This window comes from Lithobates pipiens, unplaced genomic scaffold (genome assembly GCF_037356315.1).
Source record: "Lithobates pipiens isolate NorthernLeopardFrog02 unplaced genomic scaffold, aLitPip1_a1.2 Scaffold_10, whole genome shotgun sequence".
In the NCBI taxonomy this organism is placed as follows: domain Eukaryota; kingdom Metazoa; phylum Chordata; class Amphibia; order Anura; family Ranidae; genus Lithobates; species Lithobates pipiens.
Genome location: NW_027507686.1, coordinates 123,802,858 through 123,823,395, shown reverse-complemented (window position 1 = coordinate 123,823,395; position 20,538 = coordinate 123,802,858). Strand labels below are relative to the sequence as shown.

The 20,538-nt window shown below is 44.7% G+C and overlaps 1 protein-coding gene across 2 annotated transcripts in view; it reads left to right on the top strand.

Annotated features, from left to right (window-relative positions):
* CENPT (centromere protein T) overlaps positions 1–20,056 on the top strand; it is a 561,799-nt gene extending 541,743 nt beyond the window's left edge. For both annotated transcript variants that reach the window (XM_077457969.1, XM_077457960.1), the window contains 2 exons: positions 6,889–6,993; positions 19,880–20,056. In XM_077457969.1, coding sequence (XP_077314095.1) covers positions 6,889–6,993; positions 19,880–20,003 — 229 coding nt within the window. In that variant the 3' untranslated portion in view covers positions 20,004–20,056. The remainder of the gene's footprint in view (positions 1–6,888; positions 6,994–19,879) is intronic.
* The last annotated feature ends 482 nt before the right edge of the window (positions 20,057–20,538 follow it).

Below are 20,538 nucleotides of genomic sequence, written 5' to 3'. Positions count from 1 at the left end.
GGCCCTGCACCAATCCAGTGGTACCATTCCAGTTGTTAACGAGTCCCTAAAAATTTGAAACAACGGCCTTGAAATTACAGAGCTCCATTCTTTTAGGATCCGTGAGTGGCTGCCATCTGGTCCGGGTGCTTTATCCACCTTTATTCTGTCTAAATATTTCTGGACCATATCCCTTTTGAGCCATTGTGGATCATTTGGGGCTGTGTCAATAACACCCCCATTATGGACATGAGCTCCCCTCATGCTCCTTTTATACACAGAGCTGAAAAAAGTGTAATTTGTCAGTGTTGTCACATGAAAAGCTATAACAAAATATTTACAAAAATGTGAGGGGTGTACTCACTTTTGTGAGATACTGTATATTCTTGGGAGAAATAATTGAAACCATTTATAAAATGCAGGAGTCAATTATGCCAAGCAGAATGCTGGCTAATACTCTCAGACATGCAAGGGCATGGCAAAGAAAATACAGGGTGACACTATGGCCAAATCCTCCCCAGATATTGCCCACTCCTTAAAAGAGTATTCCTCTGTCCTTTTATAACTTGGGCGACCAGTCCCCCTCACAGAAGACTAAGCAATTAGCAGCGCAACAATATATCCAGGCAGGGTTTGGGCATGCCTAAACTCTGTGCAGGAATCATAACAGATTTAGAAGGAAGACAAGGTCCCTGCTTTATGAGCATAAAGCAGGGTCCTTTCCTTCATTCATTCTAAATCTGTTATCACCCTATCTCCCAGCTTAATGTGAACTTGAAAATCTTTACAAAGATTCTTTCTTCCAGACTGCTCCCATATAATTTGAACCTCATTCATTCTGATCAGTTGGCATTTACTGCAGACAGGGAAGACCGAGGTAATAACCAACAGGTCCTTAATGCCATTCACGTCTCCCAAGAAAAACATATTCCACTAGTGCGTTTGTTGGCTGATGTGGAAAAAGCATTCGGTAAAGTTGACTTCCTTCATGCCACATTAGATCACATACAGTAGGTCTTAGAAAGGGGATAAAACAATGACCTTCAGCACTATACTCTACTCCATCAGCCTAAGTGAAAGTTAATGAGGCCACTTCTGACACTTTTCTCATGTAAAATGGGATATGTCAAGGATGTCTGTAGTCACTGCTTATTTATACTCACCATAGAACCCTTTCTATGAAGATCTCAACAAAACATATAGGGCCCCCCTACTAAATGCATAAGTTAGCTGACTTGATTTTCTTTCTGACTTCCCAGCTGATCTCCTTACCAAAACTTCTGTCGGAATTGTGTAGGTACAGGGAATCTAAGTCAAGGGCTATGGGCATTACGATCACCCCCACCCTAGAGAACAAATATGTTCCATTATCATTTTAAGTGAACCAACTTTCACATTCGCTATCTGTGACAGAATATCTCCAGCAATCTGCATCGGGGTCCTTCAAGCCTGCAGATAAATCTCCAACCACATGAAGCTTTGCCCCCACCTGTTCGTTTCAAGGCAGTGGAATTTGCTGGTTTGCGGGCCTTTGGATTCTTCACATCCTCTACAAATAGGTCTGCAAACTGGTTGTGTTGGACTATAAACCAGAATTTCTTTCTGATTTATTGGACAAGTTATTTTCCTCCAATCTCTGCCTTCCCCAGCTCCACTTTGTGACCTTCATCTGTTGCTCAGGCAGGGAGTGATCGCTCCAATTCCTTCCTCAGAGTGGGTTTGGGGTTTCTTTTCCAACCACTATATGATACCAAAGATGGACAGTATGTGCCAATTCCTGGATCTCAAGGAGTCAATGTCTCTGTGAGTCCAAAGATGTCAGATGGAATCCATTCGCAGCATGGTTGGCTCTCCATCGGGGGGGGGGGGGATTTTGTGTTTTCCATAGATATCAAGGAAGCATACCTGCATGTTTCCATTTGTGCAAGGCATCAGCAGTTCCTTTGTTTTATGATGGGGGACAACCACTACTTTATTGTCTCACTTCTGCCCCTGGGTGTTTACCAAGGTGCTGACTTTTCTGAGACTGTGTCTCTGATATGGGTTACCTGGATGGATTACATCAGAAGGAACTTCTGATAGCTCTGGACTGGTACTAGGGCTAGGGTCTGGTACTAAAACCTGTTCCATCCATTTGCAGACATACAGTACTGTGCAAAAGTTTAAGGCAGGTGTGAAATAAATGCTAAAAGAAAGCTTTCAGAAAGCTGGATTTTTTGTTTAATAAAGAAGGCTAAATGATGGAAGGGATTTTATTGTACAATGGTTAAAGAGGGACCAAAGGTTCCATTGCATCAAACACACTAGATAAAATATCACATGGGGGCACATTCAAGGTCCCCAATTAGTGAATGCTCCCCTAAAGCTTTAAAACTTTATTCATCATCTTCAGGGGTTGATAAAATAGATACTTTCTAAAAAAAAAAATATATATATATATATATGATGGCCAAATAGTAAAAAAATAATACACAAGAGTATAATAGTAATGAAACACATATCTGAAACTCAAATACTGTTAAAGGAGTTCAATGCATTCAGGTTAAAAACCTCTTATAGTGTACCAGCCCCCCTTTTACTTACCTGAGCCCAATCATTCTTGCGCCAGGGATGAGCACACCTGCTCCAGCCGGTGTCTCTGGTCCTGGTTGACTAGATTGATAGCAGCGCAGCCATTGGCTCCCGCTGCTGGCAATCAAATCCAATTATGTGGGGGCAGAGCCAAGTCCTGCTGTCTGTGTCAATGGACGCAGCAGCAGGACACAAGAGCATGTCCACGTGGGTGCCCCGAGAGTGAGTGCTTCTGTGACGGGGTACTCAAGAAGAGGTGGAGCCAGGAGCTTTTTACATAACCTTTTAGTTATCCTTTAAGCTAAAATAAAGCCACTGAAGGACGCCTCCACCCAGCATCAACCACAGCAGTCAGAAATGAGCACGAGGAACACCAGCGACTGCGGCACGAGACTGGATATATAAAAAGTAGGTAAGTAAAAATAAATATGCTGAAGCAGGAGAGAAATTTTGAAAAAGCTGAAAAGCATGGGGGCGAAGAGGCAACGACACTTTCAAACCAAAGGGCAGCACACACGTACAATTTTGGCCAAAATTTTTGAGAATGACACGAATATTAGTTTTCACAAAGTCTGCTGCCTCAGTTTTTATGGTGGCAATTTGCATGTACTCCAGAATGTTATGAAGAGTGTTAAGCTGAATTGTAAATTAATTGCGAAATCCCTCTTTGCCATGAAAATTAACTTAATCCCATAAAAAACATTTCCACTACATTTGTAAAGAAGACTTAAGGGCATCCAAGAATGTCCAGCAAGTGCCAGGACCGTCTCTTGTAGTTGATTCAGCTGAGGGATTGAAGCATCACCAGTGCAGAGCTTGTTCAGGAATGGCAGAAGGCAGTTATGAGTGCAAGAAGAGTTGAGCGCTACCATCAGTCCTGTGTCATGCCAACAGTAAAGCATCCTTGGACCATTTATGTGTGGAGTTATTTCTCAGCCAAGGGAGTTTGCTCACTTACAAGTTTCAACACAGCTATGAATACGAGAATTTGTGTGGTCTCTATAGTTAGATTGCCTAAAGATAAAGGTAGATAGACTTGTACTATCATCCAGGATTTCTTGAGACAGAGGGATGGGAAGCTGGTCCCCAGCCAGGTCACCACAAAGGACATGTGGGCAATTTGGACTATCACGGTACAGTAAGACAATAAAATATAAATATGTAGCAAGTATACAATTATAAGATTAAAAAGAAATGTTATACAGAAATAATGGTCAATTACAAATACAAACATGACAATAGTTCATATATATCACCCGGACTGGGAGGGATCACAGTGGGACAATTCATTGCAGAATACAACTCAGCTAGCTGCTTCATCAGGAGAGTATCTGTGGATTAATTAACAAATGATCAAGAGACAGTATAAATGCCCTAAGGCATGAACAATAAAAAAGAAAAAGAAATATAACATAACGTTTAAGCAAATAATTGATGCATGGGGGGGAGGGAGAAAGAACAGGGCTGTTTACCCATGTCCCGGCAGGACACAATTGCAGGGCATAGCCACCAAAGAGAGGGTCTCCCACAGCGACTCAGGGGAGCTACAAAACATGATGGATCAGAATCTATAAAGGTAAATTGGGACAAAAGGTAGATGTGGTATAAACCTTCAGAGCCACAAACTAGTGGACCATTGAAAGGTGATAGATTGTGAAGGATATGGTGGAGCAAGGTGGAACAAGCAGTGAAATGGAGATAAATGGTGAAAATGTAGGAGGCTATTCCATTAAATTATAAGCAGTGAGTGATTTAAAAAAGTGTTGGGGAAGACGTGACAAGGAGTGAGAACAAAGTGAAATTAAAAATCGGTGAAGGACATAACAATACCTGATGATTAGGTGTACAAAGTTTAGGGATACCAGGAGAAGTGGTGCGGCTGAAGGGGAAACTGTCATGGGTGCAGACTTACCTTCAATATAGGATGTTCTGTCCTCACACTGTAGATGGGTGCAGACTTACCTTCAGTATAGGAGGTTCTGTCCTCACACAGGAGGATTATACACTGCTTCACCTTTAAATAACGGTCACAGCAAGGGATTTGGTCGTCAGTCATCCCACTGTGAGATTTCTCTTACCATTTACCCCATCTAGTAATCTGTCAGCACTGCCATATAAACAGAAAACTGATAGATCACTCATCGGGCTATAAGGTAGCACCACTGACCCCTATTCTGTTTTTTCTTCATATATGTTAGAGCTCTCTGGGAGGGAGCTTGTTAGGGGAGGCTGCAACCTTTTTTACATAACCTAAGCACGGAATTTTATTATATTTTTACACTGGGCAGAAATAACTGACTTGCCTATGCAGAGAAGGAGGGTTTTATCCAGTAAGAACTGCCCATAGCAGGTGCTGAGTTCTTTTCTGCCTAGTGTCCTAGGTGGCACTATAAAATCCTATCAGTCTTGAATATGAAGAGAAAAGCTGTGTCCCTCAATTAACCAACTAAAAATAGAAGTGTTAATAGTTCATCTTTATCAAATTGACAAAATTAATAAAAAATAAATATACAAACAAAAGAGAAAATCAAATCAATTTTTGGTGTGACTTCCCTTTTGCCTTCAAAATGCTATCAATTCTTCCAGGTACACTTGCACACAGTTTTTGAAGCAACACAGCAAGTAGGTTGTTCCAAACCTTTGAGAACTAACCACATATCTTCTGTGTACTGTATGTAGGCTGCCTTCTGTCTCTTCATGTAATCCCAGGCAGACTCGACATTGAGATCGGGGCTCTGTGGGGGTCAAACCATCACTTCCATGACTTTTTGTTCTTAACGCTGAAGATAGTTCTTAATGACATTGGAATTATGTTTGGGGTCATTGTCCTGATGCAGAATAAATCTGAGGCCTATCACATTCTGCCCTGATGGTATGGCTTGATCGCTTAACCATCAGTTTGGTTATAAGGGTTTCCAACTTGGTAGCCTTGCCCTTCTAGAAGTCTTCCTCTGAAGGTATGCTTCAGAGGAATATTTTAGTCCTAAGATTTTGCTTTCTGCTCCAAGTTGTGTTTTCTTTCCATCATAATAAGGGCATTATGCTTTCCTCATTTTATCAAGCACCCTCCCATCCTAATAAGATTATTTTTCACTTTCTAAATATAGTTATGGATATAAGGATTTATCTGAGGGCTTCAGCTTTTGCTGAAGATGGGGCTCCATTATACGAGATGGTCCTGATATCTGGCTTCCAGTGCAGCCCCTTTCCTTTGAATTCACAAAATTATTTCTCAGGCTGCTTCGTTAAAGGGGTTGTTAACCCCTCACCGTTTTTCACCTCAATGCATTCTATGCATTAAGGTGAAAAACCACCTGTGCTGCAGCAGCGCCCCCAAGCCCCCCCTTACACTTACCTGAGCCCTGTAATTCCCACATTGGAAATGAGCACACCAGCTCTGGCCAGTGTCTCGTGTCCTGATTGGATAGATTGATAGCGCAGCCATTGGCTCCCGCTGCTGTGAATCAAATTCAATGATGCTGGAGGTGGAGCCAAGTCCTGCTGTCTGTGTCTCGTCGGAGAGCGATTCTCCAGTGGGACACTTGAGAAGAAGAGGAGCCAGGAGCACCACGGTGGGACCCCAAAAGAGGAGGATCTGGGCATAACCAACTGCACAGTGGAGGTAAATATGACTTTTTTTTCTCTTTTTTTTTTTACTGAACCTTTACAACCCCTTTAAGGGACATATTCCTTCATTCCCAGAGAGTGCTGTGGTTTTCCAAAGTGACCTGGGACCGCCCTGTCAAGATCTCTGCTCTACTCTATGGGGGATGGGATGAACACGGTCTGTCTGTTCGTGTTCATCCGGTCCGCTCTGCAGACAGATAGAAAAATAGGATTTTCCTCTGGTTGCAGAATCGGACCATAGCGGAGACAGACGATATCGGGTATCAACGGATGTTCATCTGCAGACACCCGCTATCCCATAGAGATGCATGTATGTCCGTATTTCATCCACAAATGGATGAATGAAATACGGACATACTGTCCATGTGTGAAAGGGGCCTTAGAGTATAGAAAATAAAAATAGTCATAAAAATCATGTAAAGAATTGTTATGTTTTAATTAATACAATTCTGATAAAGCAAAATACCAGTCATTCTCACTGTTATCCATTTAGTTCTAAGACAAAGGGTTAAAGACGTTTTATGTGCAGAAGAAAAATACACTGTACCTAGGGCTGCTTGCACCTTAGACCTGCTGAATTTTATTTCTTCCTGAAATAAAATCTCTTCGAACTATGTTTTCAATAGTTAGTTTGTAATGACCTGATGAACTGACATCTAGTGAATAATTTGACTTGCTGGCTTATTTTTACTTTTGTAAATATATTAACAGGTTAGAAATGTTCTTGGACCAGATGACTAGTGATTTGGCTGCATACACTGCTCATGCCAACAGAAAAACTGTAACATTTGCTGACCTGGAGCTTCTTATGAAACGGTAAGCCTTAAAATTTATTTTTATGTATTTTTTTTTCCTTTTTCAGAATGTGTTGCCGTTTGGATTATAACATCTTCCACAACTATTATCTAGTGTTAAATTAGTGTTAAAACCCTCAGTGTTAAACTATTGTTTAATGTTTAATTGTTGAATGTTTCCATCTTGATCTTTAATATCAGCAATCTCAATGTTTATTTTTCCTAATTTTGATCCAACACATACCGTATTTATTGGCATATAACACACATTTTTTTCCCCCTGAAAATAGGGGTCAAATCACGGTTGCGTGCTATACGCTGATAGTGTACCTCGGCGGGGGATGAGCACCATCTCCTGTTTACTCGGCTCTCACATCACACACACAGTCCCGCCTCCACCACCAGCATTGGACCGGTGTTCTGTCTATCACAGGAGCTGGTCCAATGCCGATGGCAGAGGCGGAACTGTGTGTGTGACTGCCGAGTAAGAGATGAGTAAACAGAAGATGGCGGCTCAGTGAATTCCAGCGGCGCTTGTCCCCCTCCTTTCCCTCCTCTGATTTCCTGCACTGTTCAGGCTGCATTGATGAGAGATGGTGAAGCTGAAGATGAACATTGCTGCTAAAAATGGGCACTAATCAGGCTGCATTGATGGGCACTGACCCTTATTTTAATTCAAAGTTGTTTATTTAAAAAGAAAAAAAATTCCTGAAACTCTCCTCTTAAAATGAAGGTGTGTGCTAAACACTTGTGCGTGTTATATGCCGATAAATACGGTAATTGCTCCCATTTTACAAATGAGCACCGCTGTATCAGTCTCTGCCGTTTCCCTGACACCTGTCAGGGAAAGCACACTGTTGCATTAACCACTTGGCGCCCACACTACGTCTATTGACGTCATGGGCTTTCAGTGGTTATATCTGAATGATGCCTGAGGCCACAGACATCATTCAGATATTGCCGTTTTCAGCCAGCGATTCCCTGCACCATAAGAACGATCATAGCGGCTGTTCCGCCGCTTGATCGTTCTTACGGGCGGCAGGAGGGGACGCCCCCCCTCCCGCCGCCCTCCAGTGCTTGTACCGACTCACCGTTTCCATCGGTGAGTCAGTCACAGGATCCGCCGGCCCCAGCATAGAGATTTCTGGCGGACTAGATCGTCCCCGGAGTCTCTATTAACGTTCGGAGGCCGGGCGCGATATTATGATGTCACGCCCGGCCTCTGTATTCAAATTAACTGCGCCGATCTGGCTAGGAAGCCAGGATCGGTTTTATATATATATTTTTTTTATTCTTCCCAGCCTAGAGGTGAGATATGGGGTCTTATTGACCCCATATCTCACTGTAAATATGTCCGATCATGCCATATTCCTATTACAAGGGATGTTTACATTCCTTGTAATAGGAATAAAAGTCATCAATTTTTATTTTATTTTTTTTAAGTGTAAAACAAAAAAAAATGAAATTAACAATAAAAAAAAAAAATGTAAAGTGTCCCTGTCCCCGTAAGCTCGCACACAGAAGCGAACGCATACGTAAGTCGCGCCCACATATGAAAACGGTGTTCAAACCACACATGTGAGGTATCACCGCGAACGTTAGAGCGAGAGCAATAATTCTAGCCCTAGACCTCCTCTGTAACCCAAAATATGTAACCAGTAAAAAAATTTAAAGCGTCGCCTATGGGGATTTTTAAATACCAAAGTTTGGCGCCATTCCACGAGCGTGTGCAATTTTGAAGCGTGACATGTTGGGTATCTATTTACTCAGCGTATCCTCCTCTTTCACATTATGCAAAAAAATTGGGCTAACTTTACTGTTTTTTTTTTTTTTTAAGCATGAAACTTCTGAAAAAAACGTGTTCAAAAAATTGCTGCGCAAATACCGTGCGAGATAAAAAGTTGCAACGAGCGCCATTGTATTCTCTAGGGTCTTTGCTAAAAAAACATATATAATGTTTGGGGGTTGTAATTTTCTAGCAAAAAAATTAGGAATTTTACATGTAGGAGAGAAATGTCAGAATTGGCCTGGATGCGAAGTGGTTAATAATGTAAATGCCCATTAGACAAAAGTCACCCATGAAGCTAAAAGCTGGTGGATGGGGCAGCGCTGCAGCCCACAGATCAGGTTATCTGTGTCGCCTCTTTGCTACATCATAATCTTGGGAGAGTGTACATAAAGGTGGCTACAAGGAGACTCTGAAAGACAAGGAGCCACAGCATAGATGTACAGTGGATATAAAAAGCCTACACACCCCTTTTAAAATCATCAATAGTCAGGTTTCTGAGATGTAAACAAATGAGACAAAGATAATAATCATTTCAGAACGTTTTTCACCTTTTATATGACATATAAACTGTACAACTGAAAAACAAACTGAAATCTTTTAGGGGAGGGAAGTAAAACAAAAATAATGTGGCTGCATAAGTGTGCACGCCCTCTTATAACTGCATGTAGCTGTTTTCAGAATTAAGCAATCGCATTCAAACTCATGTTAACCACACGCCGACTGGGCCATAGCCGAAAGACGGCTGCAGCACAGTCGGCTTATTCTGGGAGGGCGTCCATGGGCGTCTACCCAGAACCTGGGGCGCGCACCCGGGAATATCCATGACCGCCAAGTCCAGAGGACCCGGTACATCATGGTAAATGCCCACTGACAGTGGCTGTTTATCATGTGATCGATCCGTCAAATGGCAGAGCAATCACTTGTAAACAAACCGGCATCACATCCGGTTCCTCTCTCCCCTCTCTGTACCGATCAGTACACTGTGAGCGGAGAGGGGAGAGATCAAGTGCTGCAGCACTGTTGGCTGGATGTGTACTAACCGCAGCTCTGATATGTGACAATTCCTGAACTCATCCATTCATCCATCGCCATCCTCAGCAATACTCATCTATCCTCATCCATACTCCCATCCTCAGAAATACTCATCCAACCATCCATGCTCAGCCGGAAAATGTGCGATCGGATCATGGTGTTGGAAAATCCGATTGTATGCGAGCTCCCATCAGAATTGCCGACACACAAAGTTTGAGAGCTGGATCTAAAATTTTCCGACAACAAAATCCGATCGTTTAAATTCCGATCGTGTGTAGACAATTCCGACGGACAAAGTGCCACTCATGCTCAGAATAAATTACGAGATGTAAGCTATTGGCTACTGGCCCGTTTACAGTCCCGTCGGACGTGTTCTACATCACCGCGTTCAGAACGATTGGATTGGAACTTTGTGCGACCGTGTATATGCTAGACAAGTTTCGTCCAAAATCCGTCAGAAAAAAGTCCGATGGATTTTGTCGTCGGAAAGTCCGACTGTATGTACAGGGCATAATAGGCAGTCAAATTAGATTTGACATTTACGTTCCTAGAACGCCTGATGGTGCTCCCTGCATGTTGAGCCTCTGTATGTGGCCAGGCTGTGTAAAAGTCTCACACCTGTGGTATCGCCATACTCAGGAGTAGCAGACAATGGTTTGGGGTGTAATTTTTGCCATGTACGTGCTATGTGTTAGAAATATTGTATAAATGGACAACTTTGTTATGCGGTTTCATTTTTTCCAAATTTTCTAAAAAAAAAAAAAGGACATGTTAAAAAGCCTTGATATGCCTCATTGATTATACGTTGGGGTGTTTTCTTTCCATAATGGGGTCATTTTTGGGGAGTTTTTATTGTCCTGGTGCTCCAGGGCCTTCAAAAGTGCGGTAGTCAAAAAATTAGATGTGTAATTTATGCTCCTAGAACGCCTGATGGTGCTCTCTGCATGTTGAGCCTCTGTATGTGGCCACGGTGTGTAAAAGCCTCACACATGATGACACCATACTCAGGAGGAGCAGTAGAATGTATTTTGGGGGTTTATTTTGTGGTATGCATATGATGTCTGTGAGAAGTAACCTGCTAATATAAACATTTTGTAAAGAAAGAAATCTTGAATTTGCAAAATTGTGGGAAAAAAATTACAGCTTAAAAAAAAAAAACTCACCATGCCTCTTTCTAAATACCTTTCCAAAAAGGGGTAATTTGGTAATTTTCAGTGATTGGCACCATAGCTTGTAAACTCTATAAGGCCCCTTTCACACATGCGGACATTATGTCCATATTTCATCCATCCGTTTGCGGATGAAATACGGACATACATGCATTCCTATGGGATAGCGGGTGTCTGCAGATGAACAACCGCAGACACCCACTATCGTCTGCCTCCGCAATTGTCCGATTCTGCAGACGGAGGAAAATCCTATTTTTCTATCCATCTGCAGAGCGGATCGGATGAACACGGACAGACGGTCCGTGTTCATCCAACCCCAATAGAGGAGAGCGGAGAGCTGACAGGGCAGTCCCGGCACAGTGTGTCGGTGTGTCGGAACCGATCCCACCCTCCGATTGAGTGCTTCCGTCTCTATACCGCTTCCTAAGTCCTGGAACACAAGGCCAATGGATCTGGCTATAGGAACCCCCAAGCACTAGACGATACCAGGCTTAGGAGTACATCAGGAATGACCTTTATTTGAGATCTCACACAAAATATATACAGCGGGGTGACTAAAACCTAACCTAATTCGCATGAGCTAATTATCTAAATCAACACTCAGATTAGTTGACTGAGGGATAAGACTTTTCAGCTCCTGCCGAATTCAATAAACATTACTATAAACATAAACAAAGGGTTAATTAGCACAAACAACAACGTTTGGTATGTCCTTAAAAGCCAGACTCATTTACACAAGAGACAGGTGTCTGGAGTTAATGACATTAGCATCAGACAGTGTGTGTCCCAACAGCATGAGACAACACACATCATATATACATAAATACAGCATTGAATCTGACTAGCACAGATTATAGTGGGGCTCTCATTCACCCTGTGCCCCTTAAAATCCAGGGCCCATAATTGATTGGCAAGAGGCTCGCACTCAGTCCTCTCAAAAAGCCTGTGTCCCGGCTAGGTCTGTCCCAGTCGGAACCGCCCTGTTATCAGCCGGCTCAGCGGGGACAACGGAGCGATCCCCGCTGAGCAAGCGGATCATCACGGGGTGAATCATTACTGATCCGTCCCGTGTGAAAGTGGCCTTTCTTTCACACAGACCAAATAATATACACTGATTTGGATTATTTTTACAAAAGATATGTAGCAGTATAACATTTGGCCAAATTTTATGAAGAAAACAGAACAGAAACAAAGAAAAACATATTTTTTTACAGAATGTCTGGTCTTTTTCATTTATAGCGAAAAAAATAAAACAGCGGTGATTAAATGCCACCAAAAGAAAGCTCTATTTGTGTGGGGAAAAAAGGCCAAAAATGTCATGAGTACAGTGTTGCGTGACTGTTATTCATAGTGTGAGAGCACTGAAAGCTGAAAATTGGTCTGGTTAGGAAGGGGGTTTAATTGCCCAGTGGTCAAGTGGTTAAATAGGGAGCAATGATAATGAAGAAACTATCTAGAGGCTAATCCTGAAGGTCTTCGCCACATCCCAAAAAAATATTTGGAAATAGGAAGATGCCCCAAGGGATAGTATGGGCAAGAGACCATAAACAGGATAATCCAAAAAAATACAAAAATTATAAAAATGTCTAAATTTATTAAAGAGGAAGTAAACCCCTTCAAACCACTTTGACCTACAGGTAAGCCTAGATTAAGGCTTACCTGTAGGTCCAAGCAATATCTCCTAAACCTATATGGTTTAGGAGATATTTGCCCGAAAATGGGCACCGCTGTCTACGGCGCATGCGCCGTAGACAGCGGCGCGCAGGCGCACTAAATGCAGCAAATCCAAGAATGGATTTGCCTAATTTGTCGACTCCCGTGCGCATGCGCGGGAGTGACGTCATCGCGGCTTCGCCGAATGGCAGAGGCGGAGCTGCGAGACGCGACTCCCGTGCGCATGCGCGGGAGTGACGTCATCGCGGCTTCGCCGCTGTCATTGGTCGGAGCTGCGAGACGCCACCAGCAAGATGGATGCGGCGGACTACAGGGATCAGCGGCGACTTCGCTGGCTCCTGTGTCAGGTAAGTGACACATAATGAGCTACTATGCGATGCATAGTAGTCCATTATGCTTTACCTTTGCAGGGAAAAAGAGGAAGTAAACCCATCAGGGTTTACTTCCTCTTTAAATGTATAACAATGTGGACATCTAAAAACATAAATTGGGACTGATATATCAATATAGAAATACAGTTTGCTCAATACTGCAGTATAAAATGCATAAATGGACTTTAAGTCAAAAGAATTAATACACTGTAAATATTGCAGAAAAACCCCTACATGTTTCTGAAACCACAAAAAAGATTTTTTCCTTTTTGTCGAATGTCTACTTCTTTCTTCAGGGTTTGGATAAGCGCTTGCTGATATATTTCTATCAAGAGAAGTATATAGGTATGAATAAACAGGAATACTTCACCACTTAAGCTGCGGACCATTTTGCTGGCCAAAGACCAGAGCACTTTCTGCGATTCGGAACTGCGTCACTTTAACTGACAATTGCACGGTCGTGTGACGTGGCTCCCAAACAAAATTGATGCCCTTTTTTCCCCACAAGTAGAGCTTTCTTTTGGTGGTATTTGATCACCTCTGAAGTTTTTATTTCTCTTATATTCACTGACCAACACAGCTCCTCTCTGTAACAAATGGGTTGTTAGCCTTATCACTAGGAGAATACTAGGCAAAGTTGTAACACAACACTCAGAACTCTCCGTTCCACCCAGGGGGGGCGGTCCCTCAGGCTACTACCCCCCCACTCTGCAAAGCAGCATCAGTTTTATTTTGCCTAGTGAAGGAGAAGGACCTAGGAACCCTGCGGGCCCATCTGTCCGTGCTTTTTTTTAAGCAGAAGCTTGACTTTTTGCGCAAGATGAATGATCCTGTGATCTACTATCAACAGCCAGCTGGGTGACAGGTTGGATACCCTTATCCTTGTAGTCTCTTCAGTCCGGCCATCGAGCATGCTACGGCTCGGCAGGCCACGATATACCTCAGCTCCAGAGGTTGTTGGTGAGCTTTTATGCTCCGGGCGTACATATGACCAGGCTACTGATGTCTGCATCACAGTATGCCAGGCCAGTAGTCTTCCCTGTACTGATCAGGGTGGAGCAGCTGGGCATTCCCTGGGAGGTCGATTCGGGGGCCCCCCTCACCCCCCTCTCTTCTCTCCCCTGTCCCTAACTCCCCTCCTTTCCCCCCAAGGGGGGGGGCTGTACATGTACTGAGTGGTGTGTGTGTGCCCTGGGCTCTCACCTGGGGGTTTAGCTGTACTGGGTGCCTGGGTCCTGCAGCTTAGTCCCACTGGGTGCCTGTGTAGTCTGCCCCTGTGTTGGTGCAGCGCTGTGTCTGCCACATGGTTTCTCTAGCCTCTCATAGAGCTGACCAGCGGCCATTTTAAGTATGGGCAAGGGTCAGACATGCTTCTGGCTTCAAGCGGCCATTTTCCTAGTGATTCTCTATTAGAACACTGGCGGTCATTTTCTTGTAGCCGGACCACTTTTTTTGTGCTCTAGCAGCAGCCCCTGTGCCCTCAGCTTCCTGTTAGGTCATCACAGAGCGCTGGGAGGTTTATCCTGTGATTCTGGACACGTGTGTCAGATCTCTCACTGATTGTTCGCCGATTGTGCAACTGGCCGGCCACCGACACAGTTTTGCTATCTCTGGATCTGGGAGCGCTGGGGATCGACAGGCACTGCTGTAATACAGCGCGGAACTGCTCCGAGTGGTGAGTACAGTTGGTTAGAGCCCCTCAGTCAGCGGCAGCTAGGAGGGTGGGACTTTCACTGTCCTAAGTCCCCTTCGGGTGGCAGACAGGGTAGGGTCAGCATGGCTTCAGAAACTGGTGTTTCTTCCCCCGAAATCCAGGCAATTACAACTGGGTCACCTGCAGACTGCGTGGTCCCTTTGGACACCCTTACGGCGGTCCTCAATTTGTTCGTTGCCAAGATAGAGGCGGTACGTGGCAAGAAAGGTGCTAAAAAGCGGCCCCTACCCCTCCCCCCCGTCTCTGGGGTGAACTCTGACGCAGACTCAGGTCCTGCTGAGGCCGGTGACCCCTGCTCTGTCTTGTCAGATGACGCTGACCAGGACCGTTCGGACAGTGAGGATGAGTCCCTGTCCGGGTCCGTGCACGACAAAGCGCTAGTTGGAGCACTTATAACAGCTGTGCATGATACTCTGAAGATTCAGAAGCCAGCGGATCCCTCTGCTGATGTACCAGTCCCTTTTGGGTAACGCAAGCCAGCACGTTCACCTAAGGTGTTCCCGTACTTATTTTGATAAGTTCATTTACAAGGAATGGGGTCGCTCGCAACGGACCTTTGCGGTCCCCAAATACATGGCGGTGCGTTACCCCTTTGAGGAAAGCCTTCTCAAAAAGTGGTCGGCTCCTCTGGTCCTGGATCCCCTAGTATCCAAGAAAAATAAAGTAACCACGATCCCGGTTGAGGGGACTCCTGCATTCAAGGATCCCACGGACAGGAAGGCCGAGGCTGTGGCTCGTTCCTTGTTTACCGTTGTGGGGTCAGCCGTGCGACCTGTACTGGCATCCGCACTGGTGTCGCAGACACTGACTGAGTGGGTGAAACTCTTTCACCGTGAATTGGGAGAGCAACAGGCCTCCCCTGTCTGCGTGGAACTAGCAGACCAACTAGTGCAAGGCCTTAAGTACTCTGTGACGCAGCCCTGGATACTCTCCCTCTGTTATCCAGGGCTTCAGTGTCAGCTGAGGCACCTGATTTGGCTAAAATGCTGGTCTGCTGAGCAGGCATCCAAGAAAGCCCTGATGGATCTTCCTCTCCTTTGCGACCAGCTCTTTGGAGCCTCGTTGGATGACATTATTAAAAATGCCACTGGTGGTAAGAGTACTCTACTCCCACAGGCCAGCAAGGCTAAGTAGCCACGCCGCAGGCAAGGTCCCTCTTTTTCCGCTCACAAACGTCTTTTTCGTCCGCCTGGTGCTTTGACAAAACGTCCCCAGCCAGACCGGACGCCCACGGACGGTCAAAAACGTCCCTGAAACCGCAAGCCTGCAAACAAACTAGGCCGCCAAACAAATTCTTCCCCTCCAGCATACCCGTATCCCCGGTTCGCCGGGAGGCCCTGTTGGGGGCTATAAGGGACTTGCTGAAGCGAGTGGTGATTGTACCTGTTTCGGAGCCGGAACGCTTCCAAGGACTCTACTCAAATCTGTTTGTGGTTCCCAAGAAGGAAGAGGTACGTCCAATCTTGGTCTTGAAAGCCCTCAATCACTTTGTAAAAGTTCAAAGGTTCAGGATGGAATTAGTTCGCTCAGTAGTCGCTGCACTCCATCAAGGGGACTCCCTGGCGTCCTTAGACATCTAGGATGCGTACCTGCACATACCCATATGCCTTTGGCATCAAAAGTTTCTGCATTTTGCAGTCGGGGGAAGCCCATTACCAATTTGTGGCTCTTCCTTTTGGTCTGGTATCAGCCCCCCAAGTCTTTACCAAGGTATTGGCTCCAGTATTAGCGTTGCTCAGACAACGTGGGATCGTGATCGTGGGCTACCATGGGCGATCTCCTCCTGAGAGCATCTTCCACCTCAGAATTAGAAGAGGATGTGTCGATCACCATGCAGTCCCTGCAAGAATTTTGGTGGCGGTTGAACCTAAAGAAGTCGGTGATTGTGCCGACCCAACATCTGGAGTACCTAGGTTTGCTGTTGGACTCCAGGGAAGCGAGAGTTTTTCTCCCTTCAGACAAATTGCAGACTCTCAGGTCTGCGGTGAAACTGCTGATGAACCACAAGTGGTCGTCGCTCCGGTTTTGCATGCGAGTACTGGGGCTCATGGTAGCCTCCTTCGAGGCAGTACCTTACAGCTGGTTCCACAACAGAGTATTGCAGAAGGAGCTCTTGTTAAAATGGGACAAGTCTCAGTTGGTGAGCCAACTAGTCAGACTCTGATCTGGTGGTTGAGGTCCCCGGTGATTCAGTCCGGAAAATCGTTCCTTCCTCTGAAGTGGACGGTGGTCACTACAGACGCCAGTCTATCCGGCTGGGGTGGAGTGATGGGGGGTTCAGTCGACTCAGGGCCTCTGGTCGAAGGTAGAATCCGAGTTGCCGATCAGGCTGTGTCTCCGCACGTGGTCGGTGAGTCTTCAAGGGCGTCCGATCAGGATTCAGTCGGACAACGCCACAACGGTGGCATACATAAATCGCCAAGGGGGAACAAGATGCGCAGCCGCTGCTCGGGATGTCGCTCACATACTTCGGTGGGCAGAGCGACACGTTCCGGCCCTGTCGGCCATTTACATCCTGGGTGTGGAAAACTGGCAGGCGGACTATCTGAGTCAGCAGATGCTGGACCCAGGAGAATGGGCATTTGATCCAGAGACATTCAGGCTGCTGTGCCTGAAGTTGGAAACACCAGATGTGGATCTATTGGCCTCCCGTCTCAATCGGAAAGGTGCCAAGATTCGTGTCCAGGACAAGTGATCCATGGGCAGATACCCCAGACGCGCTGGTGGCCCCGTAGGCTCAGTATCAGCTGATCTACGCCGTTCCTCCACTGAAATTTTTGCCACGTCTGCTTCGAAGAGTGGAAGCCGTGGGGATCCCAGTGATACTGGTTGCCCCAGCGTCTCTGTTACGGAGATCTGGTGCGTCTGGTGGCAGACACTCCCTGGCGAATGCCTTGGCGAGAGGACCTTCTGTCTCAAGGTCCAATTTTTCATCCTGCTTTACTATCGCTGGCTTTAACGGCATGGCTGTTGAGAGCCAGTTGTTGAGGAACCGGGGTCTGTCGGACTCGGTGTTTCCAACCACGTTGAGGGCACGGAAATCTTCTTCTAGGAAGATATACCATCGTACCTGGAAGGCTTACATCTCCATGTGTGAGGAGAATGGTTGGCATCTGCGTTCCTTTTCCATAGCAAGGATCCTGCTGTTTCTCCAGCGAGGAGTAGACCAGAGATTGGCATTGAGCACCATCAAGAGGCAGATCTCAGCCCTGGCTGTCTTTTTTTCAACGACCCCTGGCATCGCACTCCTTAGTGGGTACCTTCGTTCAGGGGGTATGACATGTAGTCCCTCCGGTGCGCCCACCGTTACCCCCATGGGATTTGAACCTGTGTTGTCAGCACTTCAAAAACCGCCATTTGAAAATATCAGGGAGATTCCCCTGTTGACTCTTTCCCAGAAAGTGGTCTTTCTAGTGGCCATTACGTCAGCCAGGAGGGTTTCGGAATTGGCGGCCTTGTCTTGCAAGTTGCCTTATCTGGTCATCCACAGGGATAAGGTGGTGTTGCGTCCACAACCATCTTTTCTACCGAAGGTGGTCTCGACTTTTCATATCAATGAGGACATTGTATTCCCATCGTTGTGTCCTAAGCCGAAGCACCCCAAAGAGGTGGCCCTTCACGCTCTCGACGTGGTTAGGGCTCTGAAGGTGTATTTGTCTGTCACGGCTCCCTTTCGGAAGTCGGACTCACTGTTTGTTTCAGTGGCTGGCCCAAAGAAGGGTATGGCGGTCTCGTCGGCCACCATTTCCAGGTGGATCAGACAGATTGTAGTACAAGCCTATGACTTTATGGGGCAGGTGCCCCCCTTTCCGGTCACGGCCCACTCTACAAGGGCAATCAGAACGTCTTGGGCCTTCCAACACCAAGCATCAGTAGTTCAGGTGTGTAAGGCAGCGAACTGGTTGTCTGTTCATACGTTTACCAAGTTCTACAAGGTAGACGTCAGGGCATCGGCTGATGCCTGTTTTGGCTGCAAAGTTTTGCAGGCGGCCATGTAGTTGCAATTGGATATGCAAACTTTGTTTTCCTGGTTTTTCGATAAAAACGCAGTACTGTTGTGTTTATGCACTGTTGCATTACTTCCGCAATTTTGCACTCTTGGGGATCACTGCTGTTGAGGATACCCGGTTATATGGTGGTGTTTTCCACACATTGCTGTTTTTTTGTGGGTTTCGTTTCACTAGTTCCCACTTGCCATGGTGGATGAAGTTTTATGCTGTTTTTCCCACCCCTCGTTTGGCACTGCTTGGGGATGTCCCATTTTGTTACAGAGAGTAGGTCGGTGAATATAAGAGAATGTTTTGTTACAACTTTGCCTAGTAATCTCCAGTGATAGGGCTGACAATCATTTTGTTACAGAGAGGAGCTGTGTCGGCCGGTGAATTACAGAGAAAAGGATTTTACGGTGAGTACAAAAAAATCCTATTTTTTGACACAGATCATGTGTTCCTATACAACTGAGAAATTAGGATTTTTTTTTACTAACCAGCTAAATCCGTTTTCTGGAGTATAATGCAGGACACAAGGCTCAGAACCCTCCCCTCTGTTCTTATGATCTTCCCATTTCTTGCTGCAAAACTGAGGCTATCTAGAATTTGTCACATAATCTGGAGAGGTTATATAGGGGGATGTCCCTGCAGCCTTTTTTTTTGTACGTGCCCAATCTCCTGAAGATAGCTACATATAACTCAATGTTAGTAATTAAAGATCACATGTCCCATACTGTACTCCATGGAACTTGATGATTTTACTGGTAATTTTGCTGGTATGTTGTCAGACTGATTCTTCTACTAGGTATGCTGTTTGTTTTGTTGCAGTGTAAAATGCTTGTATTGATTTGAAGGCATGGGAACGTTTTTATGAATTTGAAGTGAGGTCCTACAATATCTTGCTATCCCTATTACTCTTGACTTGTATCAAGCTATCTATTGTAACTACTGTTCAATTTCTATTTTGAAAAAGACTCTTGCTGACAGTATAATTTCCACTGATATGCATGCAAACATCAAGTGGACAATGTTATTTGTTTGAATTACCCAATCTCTTTAACTGAAGATTAGCACAGAAAACCAACTGTTTGGAGTGTACATTGTGAAATATGTTTTTCTTTCAATTGTGTATGAGTGTTGATTTAATCAATGTTTTTCTCCCAATTTTAGGCAGCACTTGGTGACTGATACTACTTCCTTCAATGTACTTATTGAAAGACATTTACCCCTGGAATGCAGAAAACTTCTTATCTCATGTGCCATGAGTGGAAACAAGGTGTTCCCTAAGATGTAGCTTTAGCTTGTTTTATTAACATATGTTGTAAATATTAAACAGTTTTAAGTTTATTTTTTGTCTCTTGTTCAATTTCATGCATTAAGTATCTAATAAAAGGTAAGGGTAAAGGGTATTTTGTTGTGATTATTAAAGTAATAATATCCTCCACATTTACGACCTTCCTCACTTAGAAATGGATATAAAAAGTCTACACACCCCTGTTAAAATGGCAGGTTTCTGTGATGTAAAAAAATGAGACAAAGATGAATTGTTTCAGAAAATTTTCTACCTTTTTAATGTGACCTATAAACTGTACAATTCAATTGAAAAACAAACTGAAATCTTTTAGGGGGAAGTAAAAATAAAAAAAAATAAAAATAATGTGGTTACATAAGTGTGCACACACTCTTATAACTGGGGATTTAGCTGTGTTCAGAATGAGGCTGGGTTCTCACTAGCGCAAATTGGATGAAGGTTTCCAATTCGGATGACAGGAGACTGACCTGCTCTCAATGGAGCTTGTTCACACATCTCAGTGGTGGCTACGGAGCGA